This window comes from Plasmodium yoelii (genome assembly GCF_900002385.2).
Source record: "Plasmodium yoelii strain 17X genome assembly, chromosome: 10".
Classification (NCBI taxonomy): domain Eukaryota; phylum Apicomplexa; class Aconoidasida; order Haemosporida; family Plasmodiidae; genus Plasmodium; species Plasmodium yoelii.
Genome location: NC_036182.2, coordinates 1,704,384 through 1,718,451, shown reverse-complemented (window position 1 = coordinate 1,718,451; position 14,068 = coordinate 1,704,384). Strand labels below are relative to the sequence as shown.

Below are 14,068 nucleotides of genomic sequence, written 5' to 3'. Positions count from 1 at the left end.
AATACATTTCCTTTATATATATATGATAAATATAATTACATATTTAATAATATATATAATTTATATAGTACACTATTTTCATTGGGCTAATTATTGCGCTATAATAAATCACGGCCTTTAAATAATTTATCTTTTATGTGAAATTTGTTAATTTCGTTGTTTTATTTTTATATTAATATATTGAGTATTGTTTTTATTTATTCATGCTCATTTAATTATTGCAATTAATTTTGTGTATATATATGACACAACTGTATCCCTTTTATTTAATTTACTTACATACGTATATTTATTTTTTTATTTTTTTATTTACTTGTATTATAGCATTTTTTCTTTTATTTTTTAAGCTTAAAAATTATATTCACATATGAATATTTATTAATATAATATTATATTTATCAACGCCTTTTTTAATAATCAGTTTTACACTATTTTTTTTTAAGATATTTATATGCAATATTTTTTATTCTTTTTCTTCTTCGTGATGCCGGTTGGTTTCCTTAGATACTCAAGCATCCACATGTGTATTTCTTTTATAAAAGTTGAAAGAAATTTATATTTTTATATGTTCATTTATAGTTTATTTTATATACTAAGTTAAAAATCAACAAACATGCATAAGTTTAAACAAGTTAAAGGAAATATAAATATGCATAATATCAATACACACAAATATAATAAAAAAAATAATGCAATAAAACATTTTAAAAGGGGAACATTTTGGCATTTCGCATTTGTTGCGTTTATATTTGAAAAAATGCCATAAAAAGGGAAACTACATAAAAATATTATATATTGGTTGGGTATAAATGCATTAGTCAAGATCCCCCAAATGCAATCGTGACTTGCATGCATATACAGGAGTACATATGTATATATTATACATACACTAGACAATTTTACTTATTAAATATGCATAAATATATATCTATTAATATGTATGAATAGTATACAAATGTTTAAGAACTTAAAAAATTATAATAATCTCCTATAATTCATATATTTTATTTATGTAATTTTTTTTTTGGCTTGTTTTGGTTTAATATTCCTTTTGGCAAAATTGACCTTCTTGTTGTCATTTTTATCAATAGCTTTTTTATATATAGGTTTGTTTACAAATTTAAATTCTTGGTTTAAATATAATTCTTTGTTTTCTAATTGTTTTTTTTTAACATAAAACTCGTTAAAGTTAGAATATTCTTTTTCTATATTGTCTTCAATTTCTTTGATTTGTTCATTTTCTAATTCTTCTTTTGTTTTAATTTTATAAAAAATCTTTTCAATATTTTCTTCTGGAATTGTTTTGATTTCATCGTTTTCAACAACTTCCCACATACCTGGTTTTGAACTTTCATCATTTTGTTCCAATGTGTTTGGTATATCTTCATTTGTAGCTTTTACATTTTTGTCAATATCTATTTCATTATTATTTTCTGTTTCCATCTCATTTTTTCCATTTAAATTTTTCTTTTTTTCATCATTTTTCATACAATTTTCACCATGTTTGCTAACCCTTTCATCGTGAAAGTCATACTGAAACATTTGGTTTATTTCTATATTACTTGTTTTATTATTAATATCATTTGATAAATTATTATCATTCCATTCTTTTTTTTTTTTGTTTTCAATAATTGGTTTTACCGCAATCGATACTTTTTTCTCACCCTTCTCCTTATCAACCAAATCTTCTCCTAAAATGTTTGATACATTTTCGTTATTTGGTTCATAATTATTAACTTGTGGATCATTATTATTTAATCCACTAAAATCATTTCCATTACTAGTAGTAATAGCAGAGGTATTTTCAAAACATTCTGTGTGATTAACTATATTTGTATTTACTCCTGCATTTTGGTTGCAAATTTTTATAAAATTAGCTAAATTACTTATCGTTTTCTCTGAATATTCCCATATACTTAATTGTTTATATATGTTATAATAATAATTATTATATGAATTATAATCAAAATATTTAAACCATCCATTTTCAGCAGTAAACTTTTCAGTTGCTTGTATATTTCCATAAACAAAATTTTGTGGCTTTTCATAACTCACTTCATTTGTTAATATATTAAAAAATATCAAACATCCTGTACACTCATGTACCATTAATATCCATGTATTTGTGTTACTAGCATTATAATTACTGCTATACCCCCCAGCCGCATTTAAATTATTACTATTGCTACTTGTATAATTCCTATTGAAACTTCTATTATGTATTTTATTATTATTATTAATAGCTTTACTATTATTATATACTTTACTTAAATTAGACTTTGGCGCGCCTATATTACTACTCGGATTAATCGAATTCCCCCCATTATTATTTAAATTTGAACGAAATTGTTTTTCAATATTTTCTAACTTTTTTAACTCTTGCTCAATAAATTTTTTTTCTTTTGTTTCTTCTTCTTTTCTTTTATATGATTCATTAAGCACCCTTCTGAAGTTTTCAATATGTCTTGCACTTTTTTCATGATTTTTTATATTTACTTTATGTCCTGACAGCCAGCAATTACACGTCTCACAATAATGTTTTTTTGAACTTACCCAATATTCTGTCATTTATTATGATATACATTATATGTTAATATATATAACTCATTATATTTTAATTCGTTTTTTTCCCATATTTTTTTTAAATAAATATCTAACAATTACAATGTTAGGATAAAGTTATTCCAATTTCCATAAAAGCAAACTCTTCGAATTTAGTACCATTTATATTAAGAGAAAACATAAATATATGCAGGATTTATATATACGCATGTACTATCTATGAAATCTTTATACGTCCCTTCTCGGTGGCTGTATTAACTATCAATGATAACAGTTTTACTACGACTGTTTTTTCAAGTTTTCAAAATTTCGCTCTTGTTTATTATTTTTATTTTTTTTAAGTATAAAATCGCTTTTTTAATTTAATATATATTTTTCATCTAACCTTCTGTATGAATATATATATAATATATTTGTTTTAATGCACAAAATTGAGTAATTTATTATTAAAATAGTTATTCCATTTTTTGAGAGCAAAATTGTCCCCCATAAGGTTACAAAGGTTTCCTTAACTTTTATATAAAAATTAACGTATATATACAAAACATATATGTATGAAAATAAATTAAATTTAATAATTTTATTAACATATTATTTTTGTTATAAACATTACATGTATGTTACTCTTATGAGTACATTTTCATTTTTTTATAAATGCAGAAAACCAAGACGATTTTTATTCAATTTTTCGCACTTTTATCATTAAATCAGACAATGTGGCCGTGAACTTTTTTCCCAATATTTTTTAGTTACTATTTAAAAAAATTATTTCATAAAATTATCATTTATTTTGCGTATAAAAAATGCTAAACAATTAGCTTGAAAAAACATTATATAAACTTAAAAATTTTTATTCATCACATAAATATATTATTGTATTCATTTCATATGCATATTTTTATTATTTGCCTCAATTTTTATGCATTGTTTCCATTTTTCAAATACATAAAAATCAAAATACAAGGAAAAAATTAACATTATAAATCACAATATAGATTACCCTCTGATTTTGATCACATTTACACACATATATTGTGTATATATAAAACTCATGGAATGCTTTAAATAAGCCATCGCATTATACTATATATTATTTAGTTTCAATTTAAACCGTATTGATTTCCCCAATTATTAATTTTCATATATTTTTATTAAAATATACAAGGGGTGATGGGAAAAAATACATTGTATACACGATTCATATCGTTTAACAAAAACGTTCGTTTTTATAGAGATATAAATTATATTATTCTTAATTCATAAGTCTTAGTTTTTTTGATGAAAATTCGTAGAATGTATGCTTATATTGAATATATAGTACTTAAAGGTAAAAAAAAAAGGAAAAACCCTTTTTAAAAAGAGTTTTATGCTTTATATGTATAATTAGTATATTTACACGCACATAATAAATGGAGTTTTTTATTTTTTCATAATGGTTAAGTGGCATCTTCCACAGTAATCTCTATTAAAATGAGAAGCCATTAATGTTCCGGGGGCACAATTGTTGCATTGTTTTTTTAGTCTAAATACTTTTCCATCATCTCCGACTTTGTAAAATTTCAATATTGCTAATTTTACTTTTTTTTTCTTATGTTTTTCTTTTTTGGGTTTTTTGTAAACTTTCTTCTTCTTTTTTTTACCACCACCAAGTAAACTGAAATTTAAATCTATGGTGTATTCCTAAAATGAAAAAATAAATTTAATATTTTTAATTTATGTATAATGGGCGTCATATAATAAAACTACATGTAATAATATAGTTCATTTTATATTTTTTTAAAAAGAGAAACTTATTCAAAAAATTAAATAAAATAGAATAGACATTTTTTATTTTTTCAGATAACAATAACGAACATATTTATATTCTCATGTCCCTACTTGCATTTGACAAATTTTATCATCATTAAAAATAAAAATGCAACCAATATAATATCATAAGAAATTATATAATTCAATACATATAATTATTCATAAGTAACATAATGCATGCATATATATTTCTTCTTACATATTCACATTGGTCAACTTCAATCAAATCTTCGTCTTCCAATAGACGTCCGTTTTTGTATAATTTCTGAGAATCACAGGGAATACCTATAAGTTTATTTAAAAAATATTATATATATACATTTTGAATGAACATTCCATAAAATACTCTATATATGTATTCATATGTTTCGAAGTATACAAAGGGAGCCATTTTTATAACCCCCCTTTTATATCAACAGTAAAATATATATATATAATAATGAACATTAATCTCCCCACTTTTATAGTGTTACAAAAGCAAGGGAAATTTTTATTCTGTGAATAAATTATAAACACGATGTGGTATAATAAATATTAGGAAAATACTATATATATTAAAATGCAGTTTTAACAGTGTTTATGCCACAAAAATAAATACATATAAATAAACTGAAATAATATACTAACCTTTTAATTCAGATATTTGTTCTTTTACATTTTTTATGGTATTAACATCGGATGACTCAATACATAAAGAGCCATCATAAGGAATGTTTATTAATATTTTCATTCTAATTAAAATAAGAAATAAAATTCTTTAATTCTTAATTTGGTTTATTTTAAGTATCCATAAATAAGAACTTAAAAAATAAATTTATATTAATTTATTTTTAAATCAATATATTTATATTACATGAATTATTTTTTGGATTTTTAAAAATTGTCGTTTAAGTATTTTTGGGCACTATTTTTTTTAAGTAAATGAATGTAATGCATTAAAACGTTATAGTAGCCATTATATAATATAGGCTAATAAATAAATAAATATTATAAAATTTTTACATGTATGTATACATTATATATGTAAATTTGCTACTATTAATTTATATATGCATATATTTATTATACATTTATTAATAAAAAATAGCTTTGGAAAATGAGCCGACACTGGTGGTCGAAGTGGTAATAGTATTAGGATATATGTATATATAGTACGTAAAAAATTATATTTTTTATGTAATTTATTAAAGGCATAATAATGCTAAAGAACAGTATTTGGATATATTGCATATATATATATGAGCATTTAACGGGCAAAAAAACTTTTATTATACATCTTTGTTAAAGCATTATAAAACTACATAAACACAAAATAAAAAAAAATATGTATTTTTCCCTTTTTATCAAAATGACTACTAATTTAATTAAAATTCACCATGGGTGAATTTTACATCCAAAAATGTGACATGAAATATTAAAATCATAGAACAAAAATATATATATATATACTTATTCAAACATATTTAAAAGGCATAAAAATTATTACTTAAGTTTATTTTTATATATGATTAAATGCATATAATAAATAAATGCAATATCATTGTGGTACTTACTATTCGTAAATAGTTCGCAGTTGTTACTCAAAATAATATAGCTTGATTATTTATGCCATAATTTTAATATTTTTTAAACTTTATTTTAATTAAAAAATTACAATGTTTATTCTTTATTGTATTAGCCATATAAATTACTTATAAATATAATCAGATTATAAATGTATATCAATTATGCCTCGTATTACCGTATCACCTATTATATGAAAATAATATTATCCTCCTGTTTTTTATAATTATACCAACATATACATTAAAAAAAAATACCATATCATTCGTTTCATTGTTATTAATCAAATATATTTTATTGGATTTTTTGTTTTAACAAAATAAAGATATTTTGTTATATTAAATACATAAATTAAACATAAAAAAATAAATAATATAATAAGGGATATTTGTCTATACACAGAACAAGGTTAATTAAAACTATATATATTAAAAACATTAATTATATCGTTTTATATATTATTACATATACGAATTGATGTAATAAAAATATGAAACATATAAGCAATTATGTGAACTTATGTGTATAAATGTATAAAAACATTGAAAAAAACAAAAAAACGGGCACAACAAAATAATATCTGTGTGCAAACAAATTTTAAAATATTTTTCAAGATTATATTATATTTAAAATAAAACAAAACTATTCTATCTAGTTTTTCATTTGATGATTTATTAAATTATAGTATTTCCTCACTTTGTGTTATCATGTAAAGCAGTATCACTTGTTTCGGAGATTTTGGATGAACTATTTTTATTACCGTCACTTAGACCAACTTCGTTTAAATAATTTTTTCCACTTCCTACATTATTGGTATTGAAACCATAAAAATCATCATATATTAATAAGTATTTAATTTTTTTCTTTTTATTAAAGTTTTCATCATAATACAACCCTCGTTGCTCACATAACCGATTTATTTGATTTTCGTCTTTTTGAAAATATGTATATGCGTTTCTTCTTAAATTTAATGGATAAATTTTAAGGTCATCAAAAAACTCTATTTTGGTCCCATTTAATATATCGTGTTCATTTTCTGAATCATGCATTTTATTTTTTATATAATTTAATTTTTTACTTGACAATAAACACTTTAGTCCATTCATAAAAACTATAGTGTAAATTGCCCATGTATCCCACATATTAAATATACTCATTATTGAGTCAGAAAATAATTTTGCCTTTATCTTACTATCACATTTTTTTATGTGTTTTCTAAAATAGTAAAATATTCGAGGTAGCGCTTCTTCCATATGTTTTCGGTATGGCCATGACGAAAAAAATTGGTTACTACAATTGTATAAAATGTCTGAGAGTAAATATACCAAATTTATCTGCGAAATCGGAAAATATATTGAAATAAAGAATGAATAAATAGTTAAATATGTATAAACACAATCCCATATGTACATATTAAATATACTTGAATGTAAATGACAAAAAGAATTGCAATTTTTACAAATTCACTGTTTTATGTGCATTTACCTTTTTTAGTAAATCATATTTTAAATCAGTCAAATAACTAGATATTATTTTTACAATATCGAAGCTGAAATCACTATGTCGTGTGCAAAATATCATAGCACGACATATGCTTACTCTAAAAAAAAAATTAAACATATTATGCTCGTATAAATATTTGTATACTTTTTTCGAAAATTCATTCCACTAAAACTAAACAACTATTAGATATAGCAAAATACGAAACATTTGACAATACATATATATACTTAATATCTTATTTTAAAAAATACCTCTTTTTGCTTAAATTGTTAATAATACTAATAAGCTTGCTTTTCTTTTTCTCATCCATATCACACTTTTTATTTTTCCTATAAAAAAAAAATCCATCACGTTATAGAATTCATACTCACAATATATTGTTTATTGTATTTTTTTAACAATATAAGTAATGGTATTATGTAATCATATTTATTAAACGATACACAAAATATATTTTATCCTTGAATTTTACATTTTTTTATTTATCCTTGGAACATTATCTTTTTTATTTTTTGGAACAGGTGGGATATAAACATAACTATTTTCATACATTTGAAATGAATCTACTCTCCAATTTCTATAACTATCTCCTTGTGCAAATGAAAAAACTCTCCACTTATAATAATAATGCAAATCTGATGTGTTAAAAATAAAATTAAACATTGGATTGTCTTTTTCATTTTTTTTTATTATTTCTTCAAAAGCATATCCTTCTTCGGTCACATATTTCGCTAACAAATCAATTATTCGTTTAACTTTTTTATCTTCTGGTAAAATTATTTGAATTCTTTTGTTTGACGTATTAAAAGAGCTTTTATTTTTATCAAAATGACTATTTTTATATTCATTTTTATTCAAGCTTAAAATTTTCGGAATAGCTTTACTCCATCCAATTATCACAGGTTTTCCAAACATCTCTACTCCATCTAATGCATCCTTAGCATTCTCTGCGTCCTCTTTATTTTCAAAACAAACAAATCCTGATATTCGTCCTTTTTTTTTATCTTCCTCTTTACGAGGATACATTATTTTTACACTGCTCACTTTCCCAAATTTTCCAAATCTTTGACATAAATATTCTTCAGTTACCTGCGCATAGCAATCGAAAGGAAACATGTATTATGAGTGGTTTTATAATAAAATGTTCATAATAGCACATTTGACTATACATAATCAATCTTATTTTCTTTATTTTGGTTATTTATATTTTATTATTTCTTTTGTGCATCATTTTTAATAACCTCTGCAGATAGGTTTCCTAGATATAAATTAGCAAGTGTTTCATTTCTTTGTGTATAAGAAAAAATTCCTTCATTTTTTTCGATTTCTATTATCTTTTTATTAATTTTAATTTTTTCTTCTTCAGATTTAGCTAATTGAGCTTGCTCTTTTAATATTTTTCTTTCATCCAATATTTTCTGCTTTAACTTAATTTCTTTGATAAGGAAATATAATGGCGTTTATATAAACCGAAATATATAGGTAGAAATACGTTTGCATATATATGTTTTTCACACCCATATTTTTCAAATATATAAAAATGATAAAGCAAAATACGATACACATATGTACACAATGTACTATTATTTGTGTAAAAGCCAACCTTCTAAGAAACTATCAATCTCCTTTACTTTTCCTAAACCACTTTTGTTTGGTTCGGATTTTTCGTGTTTTTTCGTGTTCTCTTCATTAAAATTATTATCCTACAAGTATCATAAAAAAACAAAACTGTATAACTGCTATCTTTATGCAATTTCTTTACAATAACAATTTTCCATTTTCTAATTACATATACATATGTAGGTATGAATTATATTTTCGGTAATATATACCTTTGTGAATTTGTTTTTTCTCTTTTTATTATCATCATCATCTTCTTCTGGGAAATAATCAAACTTAGACGGGTTCAACACTTTCTTACCTATTTCAGTTATTTAAAAAAAAAAGAAAAAGAAATTATAATCATATTTTCAATAGGATTTCCTCCATATATGCTTTATATATTTATTCGAATGTACACAGCTTAATTAAATTTCTTAACTAGTTTTTCTGTTTTGTTTACTTTTAACAAATCGATTTCCTTTTTCTATGTCATCTCCCTCAAACGACCGAACGAATTGAGCATAAATGTTTGCAGCTTCTTCTTCCTTTTGAAATTGTACAAAAAAAGTGTCAAATAAAATATAACATAAGTTAAATGAAAATATAATAAAACATTTTTTAAAGGTCTAAACAGTGATTAAAGCTCGAGTTTGGTAAAACTAATATATATGACACTAAATATATACGTAAATATACACGTATATACATGTAACTAAATTATAATTGATGTATTTTTAAATTTAAGCAACAGCTCTTATTCCTACATTTATTTTTTCATATTCAGTATCGTTTTTCTTCTTTTTATTCCTATTTAATTGAATATACATTCTGTAAACATCCACTTAGATATATATACTAATTTTTCAGTATTCTTTTATTTCTTTTGGCTTCGCTTTTTTTTTTATCGTCGGAATGTTTTTTTCTCATCAATATACACAAAAAATAAAAAAGATGGGTCTTCATTTATATGAAGAAATACATTTTCATGCTTCTATACTTTTTATATATAATCCTTTTATTTAATAAATATATTTTTTTTTAATTAAATTTTTTTTTTATAACCCTTAAAATTAATTATCTTCGAGTAAAAACAATATATAATTAATGAAATAGATGTGAAGGGAAATTTCGTATCTTAGGCAATATAAAGTTGAATGTAAACCCCGTTTTAATTTTTTCCTATTTTTAGTATTTATTCTAATTATTATCTATGCATATTTTTTTTTTTTTTTGCTTAACATTATTGATATATTTGTTCCTTATAAATATCATATATAGAGAGGAGACGAAAGAAAGCACAAAAAACAGTAAAACATATTTATATACTTAGTTACGTGTGCGTATTATATAATTTATGATCATTCGCTAATAAAACACATCTCCGTGTATTATATATATATTTTTTTTTTTTTTTTCGTTTCAAATGCAACAGACTGGAAACTTAAAAAGGCTTTAATAGTGATATTAATTTTTTATATATTTTTTAATGCTTTTCCTATTTACAATTTTATGGAATATTGCTTGAATAGTTCTTTTTAAGCTTTAGTATTTTAATTATATATATGTATGTGCTTATACACATATTCAATATACTTAAACATATTTCCTTTTGTTGCTTTTATTGTTATTTTTATCATATCCCCCTTTTTTATGTTTCATTTTATATAATTTTCATTGTTTTAATTTTAAGCTATATTGATAGCATTATGTGAATATGAACGCAAGCCGTTTTCATAAATATATGCCACTAAAACAGTATTACATTTTGTTGTATATATACCTTTTTGCAATTTTGTTTTACACAATGTTTAGCACAATTTTTTGTTAAACAAGTTTTTTTTGGTTTTATTCAAGAAAATCACACATGTACAATATATCCCTTGTATAATAATGCATTGAAGTAAAATAACAGTGATGATAAATTGAATTATATATATATATATATATATTATATATATATTTTTTTTTATATAAATATTTAAAAAGGAGAATATGGGAAATTAATTGGTGATACACCAAGTGCACATATTAATTTATCCTTATTTGTAATTTTTTTTAGTATGCATATTATCGCATGTTTATTTTTTAATTTTACTTAAACCTTATTGAATTTTCATGTTTTTTGTTACTTTTACATTTTTTGAATTTTGGGAAAATTTTATATTCGTGATAAAACTAGCACATGTTTAGATTTATTCACATTTCTCTCGTTTTTTTTCTGTCTAATAAATCATTAAAAAAAATTATTATACTTACATGTTTTAAACCATTATTTTAACTTTTTAATTATTTTTGTGACATATATATATTATCGATATTTTATGTATACGTATAAAATAATTTTAAATATCGTATCATATCTCATTTTTTACGTAGTTCCGTATTGCTTTCTTGTTTTTCATCTCGCCTTTAATTTTTTTTTTTAATTCTCTTTAATTTCAAAAATTGAAAAAAAATATCATGAGGATATTTTTTTTTAATGCAAAAACAAATAGTTTTTCATTTATTTTCTAATTATCCTTTTTTTATGTCCTAATAAAATGAAAATATCATTAATGGTTCACACATATATATAGTATTTTTAATAGTAATTTGTTTTTATTTTTTTATATTTCAAAATTATTTAATACAGTAAGATAATCGTTGAATAAATGGAAAACCTAATTATAAATGAAAATAAAGAAAACGAAAATCAAGTTATTGAAAATCCCTCGCTTGAATGTAATGACAAAAATAAAATAAAATGTTTATATCATAATGACATAGTATTTTATAAACACAGAGAAAAAAACAAAATAGGAATAGGGAGAGTAGTAAATTTTCGCACAGAACTAAGTGCAAACGACATACATTTAGCACCAGATCATAATATTACATTATTAAATTCCTTAAAAATTTTAAATAATATCAATAATACTAAATATGTGCAAAATTATATTAGCAAGCTAACGAATAAAAATGATCGTCGCCGACGAAAACGTGAAAACATAATATCCGAAAATCCAATTGACAACAATAATAATGACAATAACAAAAATTGCAGCAATAGTAGCAACAATACGAATGTTATTAATGTAAATAGTGAAAAAAAAGAATTATCTATTACAAAATATTTTATAAAAAATGAAAATGATAATGATAATGAAACTGATGATATATCGTTAAAAAACAATACACATGATAGTATTGGCGTTGAAAGCGAAAATGGAATAACGAAAGACACAGCAAGTGAAGATAATAACAACTATGCTTCCACTGGTAATAATAATTCTAGCCCAAATGATATAACAAAAGATCATAAAAAAATATATGGACTTACTGAGAGAAAAAAAAGTGGAAAAATGTTTTACATAGTCCAATCATTTGGAACATACAAATATTTATTACAATATAAAAAGTTTTATGCGCACTATAAAATGTTTGTTCATAAAAAATGGAAAAATGTTAAAATACGATTTTGCAAAAATATTCAAAATAAAATAAGTTTTGTATTAGCTATGAAAGTCTTTGAAATAAAAAAATTATATTATAATAATATTAGTTTACAAAATTTTATGATTAATAACTTAATGAAAATTTATAAAAGTGAAAAAGATCTACATATAGATAATAATATTCTTAGCTACATACATAATGTGGATGTAAGGGTTATATTACAAAATAATGTTTTAATTACCAACGATGATTTTAATGATGTTATTTCAAAGCACAAAAAAAATAATGCAAATACAAAAAAAAAAATGTGCCCTTCAAATGAGGAAAATGCTAAAACGCTTTCAAATACCATGCCCTGATAAAATTCATTGCAATATTTTTTTTACAAAACATGTTCAATGTAAACACATAAGTATAATTTCTTATTCATGTTGTGTAAATAATGTGCGTATATATAACACACGAATATATATAAAGGTACTTTATTTAATATCCCCATAAATAAGAAAGAAGCTAATATTAAATTCATAAATTATATCCTTCGATATATGCGGTATATAAAGCGTATTTTTAAATTGAAATATCAAAATGTAGTTGTTTTAAGCGAATTTAAGCAAATTACATATATATAACAATAAAATAGAACCTTGCACATTAGCTATGGGAACTATTATGGAAAATTTGTAATCAAAATAATAGATTATACGATTAAGGATATTTCAAAAAATATTTTAAAAGAAAAAAAACGAATTCTACCCTACCTTTTTTATTTTTTCACATTAATTTTATTAATAACTATACCTTTTGTGTATTTTTTTTCGTGATTTTTTAATGACTTTTATTTTTGTCCTGTACCTTAACTTTTTAAAATAATTAAAACATTACACTTTTTTAAAAAAATAAATAAAAGATAACATGAATAAATCCATTGATTGGTTCCATTTATAAAATCTCAAATTATAGTCTATTAAAATTACCGTGTAATAAAATGTTCCAAAACGAAATTCATAATTAAGTTCATATATTTGTAAAATACGCAAAGTAATATATTCATTTTTTTATATATTCAATGTTTTTAATCATAATTATAAAAAAAGCATAAATAATTGCACAATGTTTATAAATCCAATAACATGATACTCCACTGTATATATTTTCAATTATGCATACACAAGTGTTGAAAAAATATAAGTTTTTGATACTTGACAAATTTGATGTTTTATTTTAAAAAATGTATAAATTTTCATATGTTTTTTTTCAGAAATAATAAACAAGATAAAGAAAAAAAAAACAATATTTCAAATATTAACAAATGAATTAATAAATATGTAGATCAACAAATTATTAAAATAAATATAACTAAATAAATAACAAAATAAACAAAATGACAAACCTAAAAAATGTAAAAAAGAAATTTCATCCCGAAGACAATTCTTTATAAAATATTCGCTTTTTTAACCAAATTTTAAAAGAAAAAGCGATTTATAAATAAAATGTACGTTATACTATAAACTCAGTTAATAAAAATACTACATATACTCATATAGTTTTTTACTTTCTCAATTATGTTAACATGAACATTCAACGCTATATA

General features: G+C 22.1%; 4 protein-coding genes and 1 non-coding gene across 5 annotated transcripts; 1 reads left to right on the top strand and 4 right to left on the bottom strand.

Annotated features, from left to right (window-relative positions):
- Positions 1-1,008: 1,008 nt before the first annotated feature.
- On the bottom strand, positions 1,009-2,568 carry PY17X_1042000 (zinc finger protein, putative; the record flags this gene model as incomplete). The annotated part of the gene is made up of 1 exon (XM_724015.1): positions 1,009-2,568. The coding sequence occupies one exon, from the start codon at positions 2,566-2,568 to the stop codon at positions 1,009-1,011; it is 1,560 nt and encodes a 519-aa protein (XP_729108.1).
- Positions 2,569-3,981: 1,413 nt separating this feature from the next.
- PY17X_1041800 (ribosomal protein S27a, putative) lies at positions 3,982-5,101 on the bottom strand (the record flags this gene model as incomplete). The annotated part of the gene is made up of 3 exons (XM_724016.1): positions 3,982-4,242; positions 4,571-4,656; positions 4,999-5,101. 3 exons carry the CDS (start codon positions 5,099-5,101, stop codon positions 3,982-3,984), a joined length of 450 nt encoding a protein of 149 aa, XP_729109.1.
- Positions 4,387-4,468, bottom strand: PY17X_1041900. Its single transcript, XR_002696577.1, has one exon. It is a non-coding gene; the product is annotated as a small nucleolar RNA snoR22 (small nucleolar RNA).
- A 1,525-nt stretch (positions 5,102-6,626) lies between the features above and the next one.
- PY17X_1041700 (U2 snRNP-associated SURP motif-containing protein, putative) lies at positions 6,627-9,866 on the bottom strand (the record flags this gene model as incomplete). Its single annotated transcript, XM_022956371.1, has 9 exons — positions 6,627-7,268; positions 7,420-7,534; positions 7,689-7,766; positions 7,910-8,526; positions 8,679-8,872; positions 9,041-9,140; positions 9,270-9,358; positions 9,500-9,584; positions 9,804-9,866. 9 exons carry the CDS (start codon positions 9,864-9,866, stop codon positions 6,627-6,629), a joined length of 1,983 nt encoding a protein of 660 aa, XP_022813418.1.
- A 1,824-nt stretch (positions 9,867-11,690) lies between these two features.
- PY17X_1041600 (conserved Plasmodium protein, unknown function) lies at positions 11,691-12,833 on the top strand (the record flags this gene model as incomplete). The annotated part of the gene is made up of 1 exon (XM_724018.2): positions 11,691-12,833. The coding sequence occupies one exon, from the start codon at positions 11,691-11,693 to the stop codon at positions 12,831-12,833; it is 1,143 nt and encodes a 380-aa protein (XP_729111.2).
- Between the last annotated feature and the right edge of the window lie 1,235 nt (positions 12,834-14,068).